The following is a 20,232-nucleotide window of genomic DNA, read 5'->3' on the forward strand; positions in this document are numbered from 1 at the left end:
AATATGTGCTATCAGCTGTGAATTGAGAAACACTTCAGCGGTAAAAAAGATTTCCGTTGTTGGCTTTGGGATTGTTTCGAGTGTTCAAGTCAATGGCGTTATACCTACATTGAGAATCAAGTGAAGCTCTTATTCAAGGTTAATTAACCTAATGATGGTATGACTTCATAGTAATAATAGTTACTGGTTGCACTAATCATGATCGATTCGTATGGTTCCAGTACGATTCGGTTGACGGCAACGGGTTCCCTGTAATAGTAAGAGTTCGAATTAAATTTTCAATATACTTCTTATTACCTTAAAGGTTCTTATGTACCCTTCATGATGTCCGGAGTTCACCGATACGATACGATACTGTCCGAATCCTTTTAGCGGCATATATCCCATACGGGACACGTCTACAGTCTGCTGTGAACCTCCCACGTTAGCCAATGTAACAATGGTATCGAAATTCTTCAACTCTCTGAAAATAACCAACACGTTTCCGTCGACAGCCGTCTTGAGCGAACCTTTCTGCATTGTCCAACTTCTCCGCAACGCCGCCAGTTTTCGGTAGACCTTCTGGTGGCTATTGTTCGCGGCCAGTTCGACTTTCACGTTGACCTCCTTGTAGGTGGGCGACATCGGAAGCCACGTCTTGTTGGCCGTTGAAAATCCTGCATCCTTGCTGTCGTCCCACTGGAACGGTGTTCGCTCGGGGTCCCTCGTTGTGTACTGGTACTTATCGGGGCCGGCATTGCAAGCCGCTGGATCTACCGTGTCGTTGTACGAAATCCACACGTCCGTCATGCCAATTTCTTCGCCCTGAAATGAAAAGGATTTTGAAAACCTTCAGGTGATACTTCTCGAATAATAGGCAAAATAATAACTATGAAGCGTCGAAAAATTTATAATAAGATGTATAGAGTAGATTAACCAAGAATGATTCAAGAAAGTAGTTCTGATAATGAGTTTTTTAAGTTGTACAATGGAAACGGCGAGATTTCCAATGATTCTCTAGAAAAAAAAACTTGATGAATTTTCTTTTTGAGGTTCTATTAATGGATTACTTGTGTAATTTCTTAAGGAACTGTTGCTGGAACAGCTGAAAGTACTATTAGCTGAAAGTACTATTATTCCTTAGAGAATTCAGACGCAGCAGTTTTTCTTAAATAAATTCCTAAAGAAAACCTGGAATAATTAATGGTAAAATACTTGTTCGAATCATAAGAAGACGGTTTTACAAGTAGTTGACAAAATCTCAGATACCCTACATGGTTCCTGGCTTGGAGCCCCTGAAGATTCTTGGATTAGGATTGGAATACTTAAATGATTCCTGGATTGAAATTCCGTGTTATATCCCTAGATTGGAATCCCTGTAGGATTGCTGGATAGGAATCCCTGAAGGATAGCTGGATATGAGTTTCTGAAGGATTCCTGGATAGCAATTCTAGAAGGCCAGAATAGGAATCCTCGCAAGGTCAGGGAATAGTAATCCTTGAAAAACCCCTATTTTGGAATTCCCTGTTGGATTGTTCGGTTGTAATTCTTGTACATTGGTGGATTGGAATTCCTGTAGAATGGTGTATTGGATGCCCTGGAAGAATCCCTTATAGAAATCCCTAAAGGGTTCTGTTGGCGCGTTAACCGTGGCCAACTCCGGTCGGGTCGGGGTGGACTGTATTTCGGATGAAAGAATTCGACACCACTGGTTTACTAAACACTGCACTTTATTCACTTCACTACTTCACTACTTTACTATTACACTTCACTTTCACTGTCGATCATAATCACGCGGCGGTTAAAATAATACTGAGTCTGCTACGCATACGGCTCGCGTATATATAGCACCGCGCTCGCAATCTAGAAACACGCGGAAGCTTCTAGAAGCGCGTGGAAGCGTCGCGATTCGTGTGCTGCTACCGTCACTGCCACTGTACGATGAGCTCGCGGATGAACCATGCAATGAGTGCCACGATAACGACGACGCTGATTGTGGGACACTCACTGTTGGCACTCACACTCACATTCTATCGTCACTGAAGCACACGATGAACTCACCCAATTGCAGCCCCTGATACGACCCACACTGCCTACGTCACTGAGAGAGTGAGTTCATCGTGTGCTTCAGTGACGATAGAATGTGTGTCGTTGTTTTTCATGCTACTGCGGCAGTGATTTGGGACACTCGTTCCATACGGAACATACTCCCCCCGGTTGACACGATAGTTCAAAGGCATGCTGGACGGTATTTCTCTTTGGTGAACAACTGAATCGGATGAAGGAACGTCAATACCTATTCGTTGTGCTGAACTCGTCGGATATATTCGATGATTCTCTATGGGACTTGGTGGATCGGAAACGATGGATGAGATGCTCTTCTTGTCGTCTTGGCGCATGACGGTCTGCGATGTTGTTAGCACGGCTACTGGTCGGTCATCATGTCTCATGTACATGTTGTAGTGAATCGGTTCCGGATCGATATTCGTGTTTTCTTCAAACTGCTCACGGCGTCTACGTGGTCGGCTGGAATGGTGTACATAAGTGGTGAAAGAATTTTGGATTTCCTCGATGACGGATCTGTTTTTCAAAACTCCGGTAACCACCCATCCTAGTTGGGTTTCTCGTAACTCGGGATAGTCCTCGTCGATCTTGATATGTCCTCGTTGCAGTAACTCGAAGAACAACTCTATACCCAGCAGCAGGTCGATTTTGTTCGGTTTGTGGAAGTCTGGATCAGCAAGACAAACACCAGATGGGAACCTCCAAGTCGAAGCATCAGTTCCTGCTGACGGAATACTGCTGGTTACGGTTGGCGTTATCAAAAATTCCACGCTTGCACGATAGTTGGTGATTCTGGATCGGAAATTCACTACAACCGTCTCCTGAACCATGCTCTTGATGTCGTTGATGCCTCGTAGCGGAACTTTTGTGGGTTGCCTTGAGACTCCCAATCGGTTAGCCAGATCGCTCGAAATAAGGTTCACTTGTGAGCCACTATCCAGCAGAACACGGCATCGGTGCGATTGGCCTTTCGTATCAAGCACATCTACAACAGCGGTTGGCATAAATACAATCTTACAGCAGTCGGCGTGATTGCAGGTCAGTGAATTGTTCGAGTTCTCTTCTACATGGGCCTGTCTGGATACTCGGTCTTGTGTGTGATCTGGTCGAGCTGGATCGGAAAAGTTGGGGTTCGGATCTTGGCTCATCTTTTCCCTATGCAATTGGGTGTGATGTCGCTTTTGACATTTCTGACACGCTTTTGAAGATGAGCACTCTCTGAACGAGTGTCCTTTTCGGAGACAGTTGAAGCATGCTCCAGTCTTCCTTACCTTGTCCATCCTTCGGTCAAAAGGCAGCGATGCTAGTATATAACACTGGAAGTTGCGGTGAGGTCCTCGGCAGAAATCACAGATATACTTCTTGGGTCGTTCGGTTGTAGCGGTGCAAATATTGGAAGTTTTTGTACACGATTGGGAAGGCTTCAAACTCGGGTCGGAAAAATACTGTGAGCTAGACTGGAAAGCGTTTTCACAGTTCTCCAACATTTGGTGTCGCGCTTCAAGGAACGAAATGGTTTGCGAATACTGGGGTAGTTCGCCTTTCCTCTGGGTTGCTTCCCAAGCCATCCTAGTAGCGTTATCCATAGCGGACGTCACGATGTAGACGAGAAACAGGTCGGAAACACCTGAAAACTCCTGGTTGAGATACTTCAGGCTCTCTACGTGGCGGATACATTCGTCGAGTAAGCGTCGCAACTCCTTGGACGACCCTGATGACATTCGCTTAATATCAAACAGATCGCGGATGTGCGTCTCTACGATGATTCGCTTGTTCTCATAGCGGTTCGTGAGAATAGCCCATGCTTGCTGGTAATTTCCCTCGCGGATCACCTTCGCATCCAGAGCTCCTGCAGCTTCACCAACAAGTGCCTTGTCGAGATGGTATAACTTGATGGCATCCGAATCTGGCGAGTTGGCCATCAAGTCCTGAAATATGGCCTTGAACTTCGGCCAGTTGGCGTAGGACCCATCGAAGGTGGGGATCGGAGCCTTCAATGGTTGCTGTTGAATTATGACTTGTGGCTTTGGGTCAGGAACTCTGGCAGGCTCCACTTCGCTGGCAAGCATTAGCTCATCAATGGTTGTCCGGATCTGACGGTAACGCTCCTCAAATGCAATGTACTGCTTTTCTTCCTGTCGAAAAGCCTCATCGGGAATGATTGCAATTATCTTGCTATGTACGGTGCTGAATTCGGTGTAGGCATCATCGGCGTTCTTCAAATATGTCCTCAATAGCGACTGGTTGATTTGGTGATGGGCGGTACCAAGTGCCCTTCGGACTCGTACTAGCTTAAGGCTCACCTGGTCTCTCTGGCGGCAAAGTGACGACAGCTCCTTGAGTGTAATGGGGTCATCGGAAAATTTCCATTCGGCAGTTTGGTCATGGAAAACGGCTTCTCGTTTATTCGATTTAGCGGCTTCAGCTGCGGCCTCAGCAACTGATCTGGACTTCGGCGTACGATCTTGCTGCATGGCTCCGAAGCGATCCTCAATTAGCGGGTAACTGTTGAGTCGAAACGATAACAGTGATTCCTGGAGAAAGAAGCGTCGGACTCGATTTGGCTTCACACTACTTCGTCGGGTTGAATTTCAGGTCGGATAATCGGTGGGCGATTCCTCCTGGTGTTATTCGTTGTGGTTCAGAACAGTTTGGGATTCGTAGCGAGTGACGATGTGAACAATTCCTTCACTAATACACGTCCCGGTATAGGTACCACGAAGACGTGTCGGACGGCGATGGTGATTAGTAGACCTCTCTGTAATACACGTCCTGGCTAAAGCCACGCTAACGTGTCGGATTATCTCGTCACGACGAGCGGATGTGTCGAATACTTTCCTACGGTGAGCGGCGCTGGATCCGGCTCGAAGGACCACTATGTTGGCGCGTTAACCGTGGCCAACTCCGGTCGGGTCGGGGTGGACTGTATTTCGGATGAAAGAATTCGATACCACTGGTTTACTAAACACTGCACTTTATTCACTTCACTACTTCACTACTTTACTATTACACTTCACTTTCACTGTCGATCATAATCACGCGGCGGTTAAAATAATACTGAGTCTGCTACGCATACGGCTCGCGTATATATAGCACCGCGCTCGCAATCTAGAAACACGCGGAAGCTTCTAGAAGCGCGTGGAAGCGTCGCGATTCGTGTGCTGCTACCGTCACTGCCACTGTACGATGAGCTCCCGGATGAACCATGCAATGAGTGCCACGATAACGATGACGCTGATTGTGGGACACTCACTGTTGGCACTCACACTCGATGTGGGAACTCTCTCTCTCAGTGACGTAGGCAGTGTGGGTCGTATCAGGGGCTGCAATTGGGAGAGTTCATCGTGTGCTTCAGTGACGATAGAATGTGTGTCGTTGTTTTTCATGCTACTACGGCAGTGATTTGGGACACTCGTTCCATACGGAACAGGTTCCTTATGAGATTTTCTGAAGCATCCCCAATTTGATTTTCCTTTTCAGGAATCCTTGAAAAATCCTAGATTGGAATCCTGTGTAGGATTCCTGGAATGTATTCTTGTAGGATTTCTGGCTTGGAATCCCTGATTCTTGGAGAGAATTGTCAGATAGAATCCCCGAAAGATTCCTGGACTGGATTCCCTGAAATATTCTTGGATTGGAGATTAGGAACCTCCCCCCCTGGATTAGGTTAAAGTGACATTAATAGAATTAAGCCCCCCTTGGATTGGAATTCCAGAGGGGTTCCTAGTCTATACTGCATAGTAATCCCTAGAGGATTCCTGGATAGGAATCCCTTTAAAATTCTTGAATGGGATTCTGTCATTGATTTGAGTATTTTCAAAACCATTCTTCTTCTTCTTTCTGGCGTTACGTCCCAACTGGGACAAAGCCTGCTTCTCAGATTAGTGTTCTTATGAGCACTTCAACAGTTGTTAACTGAGAGCTTTCTTTGCCGATTGACCATTTTTGCATGTGTATATCGTGTGGCAGGTACGAAGATACTCTATGCCCTGGGAATCGAGAAAATTTCCTTTACGAAAAGATCCTCGACCAGCGGGATTCGAATCCACGACCCTCAGCATGGCCATGCTAAATAGCTGCGCGTTTACCGCTACGGCTATCTAGGCTATCTATATGTGTTCATTGTATTCAATTATCCAAACGAAACACAGTGAACTCATTTTCATCGAATAAGTTACAGCTTTGAGCATGAGCATAGATCACCGTACAATTCGTAGTTGTTACTCCGTGATTGACCAGAACAATCGAAGTTGCACAGAGATTTAATGAATGGGGCTTGGGTTTAGCTTACCATTCGCAAGCATGATTGAATATAATCATAAAATGAAAGTATGCATGTGTTTTGTACCATATTTAAAGCAAATGTGGACAAACTACAATTTTATTCGAGCCCCTCTTGTCCCTCAGTTTCGAACAACTTGGTTTGTTATATGATATTTTTGTAATTTTTGCACCAGTGCACAGTGGACTTTTCTGCAAAAATATGTCTTTAAATTCAATATCTCTGGATGCCGCTGGAATAAAATCGATCTTTTTACCGCAAAAGAAAGATTTTTTCATGGACTAAACAATAGTGAGGTGAGTGTTCAATGCACGTTATTTTTTCGTACGGTTTTGACCTATTAAAGGTCATTTTACCCTATTTTCAATGGAAATAATATATTCATAATTCAATATCTCTGGATTCCGCTGGAATAAAATCGATCTTTTTACCGCAAAAGAAAGAAAAGATTTTTTCATAGTCTAAACGATAGTGAGGTGAGAATTCACTGCACGTTATTTTTTTTTTCGTACGGTTTTGACCTATTAAAGGTCATTTTACCCTATTTTCAATAGAAATTCAGCGGAATCCAGAGATATTGAATTATGAATGTATCACTTCCATTGAAAATAGGGTAAAATGACCTTTAATAAGTCAAAACCGTATGAAAAAATAACGTGCAGTGAACACTTACCTCACTACAGTTTTGCCCATGAAAAAGTCCTTCTTTTGCGGTAAAAAGATCGATTTTATTTCAGCGGAATCCAGAGGTATTGAATTATGAATGTACTTCCATTGAAAATAAGGTAAAATGACCTTTAATAGGTCAAAACCGTACGAGAAAATAACGTGCAGTGAATTCTCACCTCACTATCGTTTCGCCCATGAAAAAATCTTTCTTTTGCAGTGAAAAAATCGATTTTATTCCATCTGAATCAAGAGATATTGATTCATGAATGTATCTTTTTCCATTGAAAATAAGGTAAAATGAACTTTAATAGGCCAAAGCCGTACGAAAAAATAACGTGCAGTGAACACTCACCTCACTATCGTTTAGCCCATGAAAAAATCTTTCTTATGCGGTAGAAAGATCGATTTTATTCCAGCGGCATCCAGAGATATTGATTTAAAAGACTTTTTTTTGTAGAAAAGTCCACTGTGCAGTGTCTCAAAATATATTCAGTTTTTATGGATTCTGTTGATCATGTTTTCAAACATGCAATAAAAATAAGAAGAATAAAAATTCAGAACAACATCGTAAAGTGTGCTATTTTGCATTATATACGAAAGATGTTTTTATGGACTTTATCTTGCACACTAAATAAAACTCAAATTCTTATTGTAAATGTTACAAATGCATTAAATTGGCATTAACATTCGATGATGTAGAAATTTACAGAATTCGAACCATTTCCAGATTGTGTCCGGTATTGGGAGCTTTTATTATTGGCCATTTTGGAACTAAAACACATCATCAAAATTCATATTTATATTTTCAAATTTATTTTTGTACGGTACAAAAATGGTATTATTTATCATAAATAGGTAACAAAATCACATAAAACTAATATTTTTCGAATTATGAATTTTGTGGCTCAAATGTCCGATACTTGGAGACTACCCCTATTCTATTAGGCCTAGAACAATTTGTAGACCGAGCTGGCATTCGAACTCACCACTTCTTGCTAAATAGCTGCGCTTTTATAGCTACGACTATTTTCAGAGCATTTTTTCCAATTTATACCTTGAAAAAATAAAAGTTTCTCACCATACAAATCAAATAGAAGAGAACCAGACTAAAACAGTATATACTTATAAGCTATCTTCCAGGCTTTAGAAATGCACGGAGACATGATAAACAACATTCACTCATACAGATCATACTTACATTGTACGAAATACCCACGCCCGGCAAAGACAGCAGAATCATATTCATAATATCAATCTTGTTTTCGCCGAACCGACTCGCCACGCGATGTTGATCATGGTTTCCCATCTGTAATACGCAGCACAATGTGAACAATCCCGGAACCACCCTAAGCTAAGATCAATTGCCTACCACCCAGTTAGCGACCAGTCCTTTCGTGGTGGGCATGTTGCTGATCCAATATTTGATCGTATTCTCTATGTCCTGAGCTGACGAGTCCTTGCCCAAGTCGGTTATGAACCTGAAATTGAACGGAATGTGCGATCCCGGCACGGTTTCGTTGCCATAGTACTTCATTACAATGTCGATCCTCGAGTACGACTCGGTCATCATAACTCTTGCATCGCCTCCATTCTCTCGTTGAAATTCGTCCAACACTGACCTCCACTGATAAACCATATCTAACGTCTCGTTGCGATCTTGCGTGTACACATGTATAGTGTAGCCAGGATCGTTTGGGTCATTTGTGTTGCCACTCAACGGTTCATCGAGGTAGTTGCCTTCCGCATCTTCTTCGATTTCGAACAGCGTCGGTACCGCATCAATGCGATACCCGTCGACTCCTCGCTTCAACCAGAACCGCATCACGTCCTTCATCTGCTCAACGACTTTCGGATTGCGATAGTTCAAGTCTGGCTGTTTCACCGAGAACTGATGCAAGTAGTATTCCTTACGCTTGTCGCTCCATTGCCAGGCGCTTCCACGGAAGAAACTCACCCAATTGCTAGGCGGTAAAGGTTTCGAAGGATCCGCTGGGTTAGGTCTACCCGGATGCCAAACGTAAAAATCTTCAAAACCTGCTTCACCATTTTCCGATTTTTTGAACCACTCATTTTCATCACTCGAATGATTGGGCACGAAATCCAAAATCACTTTCAGACCGAGTTTTTTGGCCTCCGCGACCAACCGATCGAAATCAGCCAGCGTTCCATATTCGGGTTGAATGTCGTAGTAGTCAGAAATATCGTAACCGAAATCGGCCATAGGAGATTTGAATATTGGCGACATCCAGAAACCTTGGATGCCCAGCTCTTTCAGGTACGGCAACTTTTCCATGATCCCCTTAAGATCTCCAATCCCATCGCCATCACTGTCTTTGAACGATCGTGGATAGATCTGATAGAAAATGGCCGTTTTCCACCAATTATTGTCCGCGGGTGGATTCTTCTTCAACGCCAACAATGCTTCTCTGATCCCAAGTGGCCTTCTTGCGTAGACTCCCACCAGGATCATGAACAGTAACGAAACGCACAAAATTCGCGGCAGCATCGCAAAGAAAACGTGCACAGCGCGTGTAACCAGCACAAAGACTAATCGTCCAGCTCGAACTGTTTGAACTCATCCTCCCCATCGAGGGAACGATCGTCTGATAGAAGGCAAGAATTGAGGCATGGAACACTAATAATTCTGATCACATTGCTGGTTGAGAATTAAATTATCACGGTAACAAGGGCAAGGTAACAAGATGGGAAACGAATAAATTAACAGGAAGCAAAATATAAATGGATAGGCTTCAAAAATAAAAATATGTCTTATTGGATTGTTTTATTCCACAAAGTAAAGAAGATTCAAAATAAAAATACAATTAAGAGTAAGGACACCAGGATCGAGTACCAGGTATTGCTCAACAGTATCCAGCTGCAGTTGCAACCAAGATCGCAACGTAACTGGAGTTTTCTACAAATTCCTCTTCGGCGCACGAACTACGGTTCTTATGCAGCCATTGTTGGTCTTCGAAGACTTTTCAATAGAGTAGCAGGTTATCTCAATATCCATCTACCTAGAGAAATGATCAAGCAAAATTTTAGAAGATTTTTTTGTAGATTAAACATCATTAAGGCTTAGTATTAGCCTGTAGCAACATAAAATAGAACATAAAAATAATTAATAAATTAAAAAAGGATTTTTCCAACATACATTGTTAGAATAATCCAAAATTCTCTGTCAAATCGTACACTTCAGTTTAATTATAACAACTTCAAGTCTGAAATACTTCCTGTAAGAGCTGGTGTTCCTCAAGGTAGCATTTTGGGACCAATATTATACAATATTCTCACTAACTCAATATTCTCAGTTACCTCAGGAATGTCGAAAATCTTTGTTTGCGGATGACACAGGGCTCTTCGCTAAAGGACGAAGCCTGCGTGTCATCTGTAGTAGATTGCAAAAAAGTTTGTATATTCTTTCTTCGTACTTGCAAAAAATTTCCCTAATGCTTCCAAAACCCAACTTATGATATTCCCACATAAACCAAAAGCTTTTTATTTGAAACTTTCAAGTAGACATGTCATGATGACAGGAGTTCCAATAAATTGATCATATTAGGTTAAGAATCTAGAGCTCATGCCAGATAAACATTTAACTTTCAACTTTTAGCATTCAAGCCAAATGTAACAAATATAAAAAAAGTTAACAGATAATCAAGAAACCAAGAAAGACCAGTTGTATGCTGTGCCAATATGGGATAGCTGTTGTAATACCAGGAAGGAAGCTCTGCAGAGGTTCAAAATATTTTTTTTTAAAGATTCTGAATCTCCCTCCCTGGTATAGTACTAATGAGTTGCATAGAATATATTAATAATTGTAGACAAAAATCGTTGCAATTTTCTATTGCCACGATAAATGCATAATATATCTAGGTTAAGTTAGGTAAAGTAACCTAACATCTATAAAAATTCTGGACTGCTACGGCAAATGAAATGTAATATGTTGTTAACAAAATGACAATAAAAGCTTAATTTAGGTTTGCCAAACTAGCATGATAGTGTTGATAGTGTGGAATTAAAAAACGATCAAGTTTTCAAATCGAACTTCTGTTTGGTTCTCTAGATTTGTGCTCATGAAGATTCGATTCATCTTTACAGAAGATCATTAGACCATAAGACTATGTAATCAAATTTTCATTCTGGCGTACACAATTAAAACCGTCCATGCTTTTACACCCAGGATCCTCATCCCATTTCCTTTCTATGCTCTCCCTGTCTCTTTGTCTGCTTTACGAATCGTGTGAAACCGGGATCGCATAGTTATATTGTTATATTTTCATATCATCCCCGAACACAGCATAACAAAGTTGTTTGAAAACAACACTAGCTACTGACTGGCCAGACCGATCGAGCATGATGCCGCCGGTAACGAACGTGATAAGAAGCGTTCTATTTTTAGGTGCGGATAGAGTGAGCGCAAAGCGATTTGAAAATTGATGATCACTCTCTCTCTCTCTCTGTCTCTGAACTTATATTTATTTAGGTACCTACCTACTCTGCATCTCACCCCAACCGGTAATGGCAAATTCTGCGTTTTGTCGTTGATTGTCTAGATGCTTTTCAATTTGCAGTTTTCTAAAGACATCATTATTCTATGTAGAGGGAAGTTTTTATTTATTTTCTCGAAATAGATGCATTTAAAACATAACATTTACAACTTTGTCCTACATTATTCGTATAGGGTAAGAGTGCCAATAGTAGAGCATTTCTTTGACTTCGTGAAATGTGCGCCTCTTCTTTTCCTTCTTTTCGGCATTAGGACAGAGTCTTCTCAGCTTAGTGTTCAATGAACACTTCCATAGTTATATTTCTATATCGTGTGGCAGATTCGATAATACTCTATGCCCAGGGAAGTCTTTCAAATGTGCGATTTAAAAATGTTATTAAGGCTGTTACAGAAAGGTTGATTACAAATGTCTTCCCGTGAAGCAATTCTTGTTGAAAATGTGTTATCCAATTACATTTGCTCGAAATTTGGGTACTTATTTTTTCTCAAAATCTTGCTCAATTTATGATCTTGCCCTAAAAGATTTACGCGTTCTTTAACATTGCTAAGAAGAAGATACGACCTTTCTCTATCTCTCAGTGGTGATATGTAGTTTTTATATTTGTTCATTCATTTGCTTAAAAGTAACCAGCTACACATTCGGTTGCCAATGGCTTTTAAGGCGAGATCATAACTTATGCTAGAATTGGTATAGCAGTGGTTCCTAAACATTCTGAAGCTGTAACCCCGTTTAAGTTTCGGCAAATATCCAACGCTTCTGTGAAAATAAAAGTTTTTTGAATCGAAATTTCAATTGGATTGCTTAAGGGTATGTATATTGTTTTTACAGTTTATGAATCTACGTTAAATTGTACCCGAAGCAAAGCTTTCCAAAATTTTTGGTGCGCTAAAACTATCTTTAAAATGCGTTTGAAGTTCACATAGTAATCACTTTTGAATCATCCCTCGGTAAATTTGTTCTTAGGTATGATCTGTCATTATGTGAATCGTAATGTCATTGTGCCTACAGATTAAATTCTCTTTTAATTATTTACGATATCCACATTAAAAAATACTTAGAGAAATTAACTTTTTCGAGTAAGCTTAAAAAACAAACTTTTGCATCACTTATCAACCTATCTCTAAACAACAATTATCGCTGAAATCAACCAGCCATTGGTACACATCGTTAGAATTCAAATGTGTTACTGTTCGCTACACGCAAAAAAATTGTGCGGTAAAAACTACCATTTTAGGGGGTTAACTTAAGCGCTCGCACCGGCAATTTTCAGCAGACCAGAAATGCGCTTGATTTTACCATGTCTGTTGTCGAAATCAGATTGTTGTAAATTATTTCTGTCAAATGTACCAGTAATATGATGGGATGTACCGTAAACATAGTAAATTGGTCTAAAATTCCATGGTAGTTTCAAGAATAGGCGTAGTCAGCTACAATAGTAATTTTTACCACAGATTTTTTTTCCCGTGTATGAAATGTTGAACTAAGACAGTGGTTCACAACCTTTTTAAAGTAGCGACCCCCATTGAAGTTTACAAATTTGCCGCGGACCCCTAAAAGTGATGATCTCTATACGAAAGCTTTTCAAACATTAAACATGAATCAACGGATGTCATTGACACGCGTTGACACACGTACCCCCAATTTCTTTCTGTAATCCACCACCGATATGGCAAGAATTCTTCCAAGATCATTCGAAGTTCACTGCAAATCTTGCCAGGAGTCTATCAGACATCTTACCAAGGAATTTTTAAAGAGTCGTACCAAAATCCAAAAATAAAAACTGTTGGTTGAAAAATTTTCAACAAAAACTGCTGCCAGGAAGTTTTCAAAAATATTTACAAGAGTACAGAAATGGCTTATCCAAAAAAACGTCGTTTTTTACAAGATTTGAAATATTTCTCCGGGTATACCCGAGGCTTCCACCAGAACTCATGAAGTCAAACAATGTAAGAATTCAACCTATACAAGCTGCTTTGAATTTTCTAAAAAAAATTCTAATGAGCCAGAAATAACCAGATAACAGTCGTTGGAAGAATTCGTTAATATTTTCATTAGTAACCACTGAAAATCTTGTCAGATATTGGTGACTTGTACAATATGTTATGAAACGTATTTTTATCACGACAACGGTGGGAATGTTACTAAAATGAATTGATTTAACAAAATATGAACATTTCATCACTGCAAGTGTCGACATAGACTCTTGTACATTAACATTTAAATTCCCATGCCTTTTCTTTTACCTGATTTTTATCACTATAAACAATAACCTTTGAATGGTTCGATGCTATAAGTGTCGACCTACCGTATGTTCACGTTGCCTTTAGAGTACTGATAGTTGATTTTTTGAACTTAGATTGAATGAATCGCAACAGTTACCAAGGTGAATCCTGATCATGCAGCTATGATCCCTCCCCACTAACAAAACTCCTTCCCATGACAACCGTGGAGATGCAGAGGTGATCTCGGTTTCTTGTAACATTGATGTCCCGCTAACATTCCTTCCCTTCCCCCGACGACCGTAACGACATGGCCGGCGCCGTTATTGACTTTCTAATGTTTTGAGTTCTCTGTACACTTTCGAAGATGGAAAACTACTCCCAAGCTACATCTTTTGGTTCCTTGTGCAACTTCGATTATTCCGGTCAGTCACGGAGTAGCAACTACGAATGGTACGCCCAAGAAACCACTAGCCCGCTAATTCGCCTTTTTGGGCTTATAGAGCTGCTATACTGCTAATATAGGGCATGTCAGCTCTGTAAAAGCTCTATATTAGCAAGGAGGGCGAATTAAAGTGCTATTTGGTTACTTGGGTGGTCATCAATGCTTATGCTTATTTTGTTTTTCAAGAATCGCTACTACAAAAATCCTTTCGTTGAATTTGAGGAGATTTCGCCAATGGTTTGAGTGGGAACAGTAAAAAATCTCATTTTTTTCAATCCTGTCAATAGTTCTCTAAGGAACTTTCCAGAAATTTTTCGAGAATCTCACCACGAAACTTAGGCAAAGGATTAGGCAGATTTTGCCAGCAACAAAGGCCATGGCAAATGTGCTAGGAATTTCCTTCACACACTGCTAAGAATGATGGAAATTTTGTTTTTAACGCTGATTTGCTGCTGACAAGAAAAGTGATTGCCTATCTCGATGCGTGGGAAATTACTTTCCTAAAATTTTCAATAAAATCAATTTTCTTTGTTCGCAGCACGCAGCTGAGACGAAATTACATTTCAATTGGTCTTGTTTTAAAGTTATACTTGTAGGCTCATGTTGACAATTACATTTGATTAATAACTAATTGTGTAGATTGAATATTTAGCCATTTTTGCAACAAAACTTTGAACCCTGCTAACAATAATACTGCGGAACACGTTTTTGTCTCAAGCACCGAAATACCGCTATACACTCAACTGAGAAGTGCTGAATCCATTGCCGTTCTCAAAAATATCATAGCGCGTCTTGTTTTTGTGATATTGGCTGTTGAAAATGCAAAAATTGACTATTTTTGTCAACTTGCATGCAAGTTTGCAAGCTTGTAAGGCAATTTATTTGCCTAATTTGTCACAGAATTCAAACTTTATGTGTATAACAATACTTTTCAACAAAGTTTATACCAATTTCGATGCGGAAAAGTTTTTTTTTTATTTAAAAAAGTGTTGTACTTTCTCATATAAAAGAAACGAAAAATTTTGTATGGAGACCGTTGAAAAAAACAGTTTAATCTAAATTTAAACAAGCAATTTCAACCATATTATATCTAAAAAGAAAGTTGAAGTCCTATTATGCATGCTTGGTAGATTAGATCACAACAAAGTTTGATGAATTATACTTTAAATTTTATGTAAACATCAATAAACCCAGTATTTTTTGCAACTTTGGCGACCTGTAGCTTAAAATTGTGACTAGCGGGAACATTTCTGAGAAATATTTCTTAATACAAAAATATTCTTTATTCACAACGGTTTCACGGACCCCCCGAGAAGTCCCCTAGGGGTCCGTGGACCACCGGTTGAAAAACCCTGACGTAAACATAGTCTGTCAGCAATATGATCATACGATACAAACAACACTGATTGCTGCTATAACTTCTACTTGACTGGTAGAAGCGTATGCTTTCAATGGGTATTCAAAATTCTATATCAATAAGCTTGCCGACCATGCAACTCGAACTACTACCATTTTCTCTCGGGATTGCAGTAATTTCAATCGATCCTGGGTTATATGTTCTCCAATGCTTCCTTAGCCGAGTGGTTAGAGTCCGCGGCTACAAAGCAAAGCCATGCTGAAGGTGTCTGGGTTCAAATCCCGGTCGGTCCAGGATCTTTTCGTAATGGAAATTTCCTTGACTTCCCTGGGCATAGAGCAGAGTTGCACAAAATCAGTCATATCAGCTGATGGCTGATGGACTTAAACTATCAATATCAGTTGCGAACTATCAATATCATTTTGATCTGACAACCAACAGCGGTGATGCGACATCGCACTCTAGATCACAATCACTGCAGAATAAGTGATCACGTGGTAATTACCCACGCTACTAATGTTTTTCAGTGACCAACACACAGTTTCAATCCGTCTGCAGCACTATCAAGAATATCGTACTGATAAATTGCCATTTTATTTGCTTAATTTAAGGCTAAATTTGACCCTTCAGTGATATCCATAGTCTATCGCCATCAATTCATTGGTAATGGAGTAGACAGAATGATGTTGATGTGATAGAGAATGATCCGAATTTTATCGCAGTCGGCCTGTACAAATCAGCAAATTTCAAGCGTTGATAGTGACAGCAAGCAACTCTGGCATAGAGTACAATCGTACCAGCCACACGATATACTACTTACTTATTTGGCTTTACATCAATTATCTTGATAAAGCCTCGCCAACAATATTTCGCCAATTCCCTCGGTTCATGGCCGCTTCTCTCCATCCTCGCCTGTGACCCACGCTCTCCAGGTCCTGGTGTACCTGATCAATCCACCTAGCTCGCTGCGCCCCACGCCTTCTTGTTCCGACCGGATTCGTGGCGAACACCATCTTTACAGGGTTGTTGTCCGGCATTCTTGCAACATGCCCTGCCCAGCGTATCCTTCCAGCTTTAGCTACCTTCACGATACTGGGTTCGCCGTAGAGTTGAGCGAGCTCGTGGTTCATCCTTCGCCGCCACACGCCGTTCTCCTGCACGCCGCCGAAGATCGTCCTTAGCACTCGGCGTTCGAAAACCCCAAGAGCTTGCAAGTCCTCCTCGAGCATAGTCCACGCCTCATGCCCATAGAGGACTACCGGTCTTATGAGCGTTTTGTACATCGTGCATTTGGTGCGGGGGTGAATCTTTCTTGACCGCAGTTTCTTCTGGAGCCCATAGTAGGCACGACTTCCGCTGATGATGCGCCTTCGTATTTCCCGACTAACATTGTTGTCAGCCGTCAACAAGGATCCGAGGTAGACGAACTCGTCCACCACCTCGAAGGTATCCCCGTCTATCGTAACACTGCTTCCTAGGCGGGTCCTGTCGCGCTCAGTTCCGCCAACCAGCATGTACTTTGTTTTCGACGCATTCACCATTAGCCCGACTCTTGTTGATTCGCGTTTCAGGCGGGTGAACAAATCTGCCACCGTTTCAAATTTTCTCCCAATAATATCCATGTCGTCCGCGAAGCAAACAAATTGTCCGGATCTCGTGAAAATCGTACCTCGACTGTTAAGTCCGGCTCTCCGCATGACACCTTCAAGCGCAATATTGAACAACAGGCACGAAAGTCCATCGCCCTGTCGTAGTCCCCGCCGAGACTCGAACGAACTGGAGTGTTCGCCCGAGATCTTCACGCAGTTTTGCACACCGTCCATCGTTGCTCTGATCAATCTTGTGAGCTTCCCGGGAAAGCTGTTCTCGTCCATGATTTTCCATAGCTCTATGCGGTCGATACTATCGTATGCCGCCTTGAAATCGATGAACAAATGGTGCGTAGGGACCTGGTACTCACGGCATTTCTGGAGGATTTGCCGCACGGAAAAGATCTGGTCCGTTGTCGAGCGGCCGTCGATGAAACCTGCCTGATAACTTCCCACGAACTCGTTTGCTATAGGTGATAGACGACGGAAGAGAATCTGGGATAGCACTTTATAGGCGGCGTTTAGGATGGTGATTGCACGATAATTTTCACACTCCAGTTTGTCGCCCTTTTTGTAGATAGGGCATATAACGCCTTGCTTCCACTCCTCCGGTAGCTGTTCCGTTTCCCAGATTCTGACTATCAGCCGATGCAGACAAGCGGCCAACCTGTCCGGGCCCATCTTGATGAGTTCGGCTCCGATACCATCCTTGCCAGCGGCTTTGTTGTTCTTGAGCTGTTGAATGGCATCCTTAACTTCCCCCATCGTGGGAGCTGGTTGATTTCCGCTATCCGCTGTGCTGACGTAGCCATCGCCTTCGCTGTCCTGACCTTCTGTGCCTGTGTTCTCTGCGCCATTCAGGTGTTCATCGTAGTGCTGCTTCCACCTTTCGATCACCTCGCGTCCGTCCGTCAAGATGCTCCCATCCTTATCCCGGCACATCTCAGCTCGCGGCACGAAGCCTTTGCGGGATGTGTTGAGCTTCTGATAGAACTTCCGCGTTTCTTGAGAACGGTACAGCAACTCCATCTCTTGGCACTCCACCTCTTCCAGGCGGCGCTTTTTGTCCCGGAAAAGGCGGGTTTGCTGTTTCCGCTTCAGTCTGTATCGTTCCACGTTTTGCCGCGTACCATGCTGCAGCATTGCAGCCCGCGCTGCATTCTTCTCCTCTAAAACCTCTTGGCACTCCTCGTCGAACCAATCGTTTCTTGAGCTCCGTTCCACATATCCGACAACGCTTTCGGCAGCGTCGTTAATGGCTGCTTTGACTGTCCTCCAGCAGTCCTCAAGAGGGGCCCTATCGAGCTCGCCCTCATCCGGCAACGCTGCCTCAAGATGCTGCGCGTACGCATTGGCGACATCCGGTTGTTTCAGCCGCTCGAGATTGTACCGGGGCGGGCGTCGGTACCGTACATTGTTGATGACGGATAGTTTTGGGCGCAGTTTCACCATCACCAGGTAGTGGTCGGAGTCAATGTTGGCGCCACGATAGGTTCTGACGTCGGTTATGTCGGAGAAGTGCCGTCCATCGATCAAAACGTGGTCGATTTGCGATTCTGTCTGCTGAGGTGATCTCCAGGTGTACCGATACGGGAGGCTGTGCTGGAAATAGGTGCTACGAATGGTCATGTTCTTGGAGGCGGCAAAATCTATCAGTCGTAGGCCGTTCTCGTTCGTCAGCCGGTGGGCGCTGAACTTTCCAATCGTCGGTCTGAACTCCTCCTCCTGGCCAACCTGAGCATTCAAATCTCCTATGATGATCTTGACGTCGTGGCTTGGGCAGCGGTCGTACTCGCGTTCGAGCTGCGCGTAAAATGCGTCCTTGTCATCATCAGTGCTTCCGGAGTGTGGGCTATGCACGTTGATTATGCTGAAGTTAAAGAATCGGCCTTTGATTCTTAACTTGCACATTCGTTCATTGATCGGCCACCACCCGATCACGCGCCTTTGCATATCACCCATCACTATAAAAGCTGTTCCCAGCTCGCGTGTGTTGCCGCAGCTCTGGTAGATGGTATGATTACCTCTAAACGTTCGCACCAATGCTCCTGTCCAGCATACCTCCTGCAGTGCTACGATGTCGAAACCGCGGGTCTTCAGTACATCGGAGAGTATGCGAGTACTTCCAATGAAGTTGAGAGATTTGCAGTTCCACGTACCGAGTTTCCAATCGCTAGTCCATTTTCGTCGCTGTGGTCTTTGCCGATTGTTCCGGTCCGTATTCTCTCGTTGACGTTCCTGTGCTGATGTGTTTTTACGGCTGGCTCGCAGGGCCTGACACCAACCCCCTAGATTTCCGGAGGACCATTCCCCCTAAATGTTCGGAGGGCCATAGTGCGCAGTTTAGCTTAGAGTCCTTCTCTGGCACTCGGACGATGATCAGCCGCCCCTGACATGGGGAACAGACGCTGTTGTGAGCCGCTCCTAACGTGGAGTACAGACGCTCCAGGTTTGCAAAAGCAAACCCCCCCTTCCCTGTCAGCATACGACCAAAGTTCCCACCGGGGGTTGGTTACCCGATCTTCCCCAAGGTTACTCGTACCCCGGCCAGTACCACGAGGAGGTAGGGATAGGAGTTGCTGGGCAAGAGGCTAAGGACCGCACAAAGGGGTCTATTTTATTCCTGCAGGTACGCGAGGTACCAATGGTACGCCATGCCCAGCCATTTACCGCGCCACACGATATACTAATGCAAAATGGCAACTTTGGCAAAAACAGCTCTCAATTAATAACTGTGGAAGTGCTCATAACAACAAACTCATTAGAGATCTGCTTCGCAAATCTCACGCTTGAGATTTTGATGCAAAATCAACTCAATCAACTCAAACCGTAAAAAATGATTCAGTCGCAAAACCCGGTGAAAATTCGTGAAACCTGAGTGTTGTTGTTTACGTTAGAAAGGATTACTTAATTTTACCAGACTAACACGAAATTATTGCCGTGTGTGAGTAAACTGTGGAAATACGAGACAATGAGTCAAAAAAGGTGAGCCAACTCATCCATGATATTTTGACTGCTGAGTTGCATGATTCACAACTCACGCATGAAAAATATCAAGCGTGAGTTGTGAGAAATTGAGTTTTTCACAACACTGCCAAGAAGAAGAAGATGTTCTTC

The 20,232-nt window shown here is 42.6% G+C and overlaps 1 protein-coding gene across 1 annotated transcript; it reads right to left on the minus strand.

The window, feature by feature from the left end:
- Positions 1-105: 105 nt before the first annotated feature.
- On the minus strand, positions 106-9,537 carry LOC5565449 (maltase A3). The gene is made up of 4 exons (XM_001649737.2): positions 8,364-9,537; positions 8,193-8,300; positions 317-804; positions 106-249 (listed from the first exon to the last, which is right to left on the minus strand). The coding sequence occupies exons 1-4, from the start codon at positions 9,498-9,500 to the stop codon at positions 144-146; spliced, it is 1,839 nt and encodes a 612-aa protein (XP_001649787.1). The 5' UTR covers positions 9,501-9,537; the 3' UTR covers positions 106-143.
- Between the last annotated feature and the right edge of the window lie 10,695 nt (positions 9,538-20,232).

This window comes from Aedes aegypti, chromosome 3, assembly GCF_002204515.2.
Source record: "Aedes aegypti strain LVP_AGWG chromosome 3, AaegL5.0 Primary Assembly, whole genome shotgun sequence".
In the NCBI taxonomy this organism is placed as follows: domain Eukaryota; kingdom Metazoa; phylum Arthropoda; class Insecta; order Diptera; family Culicidae; genus Aedes; species Aedes aegypti.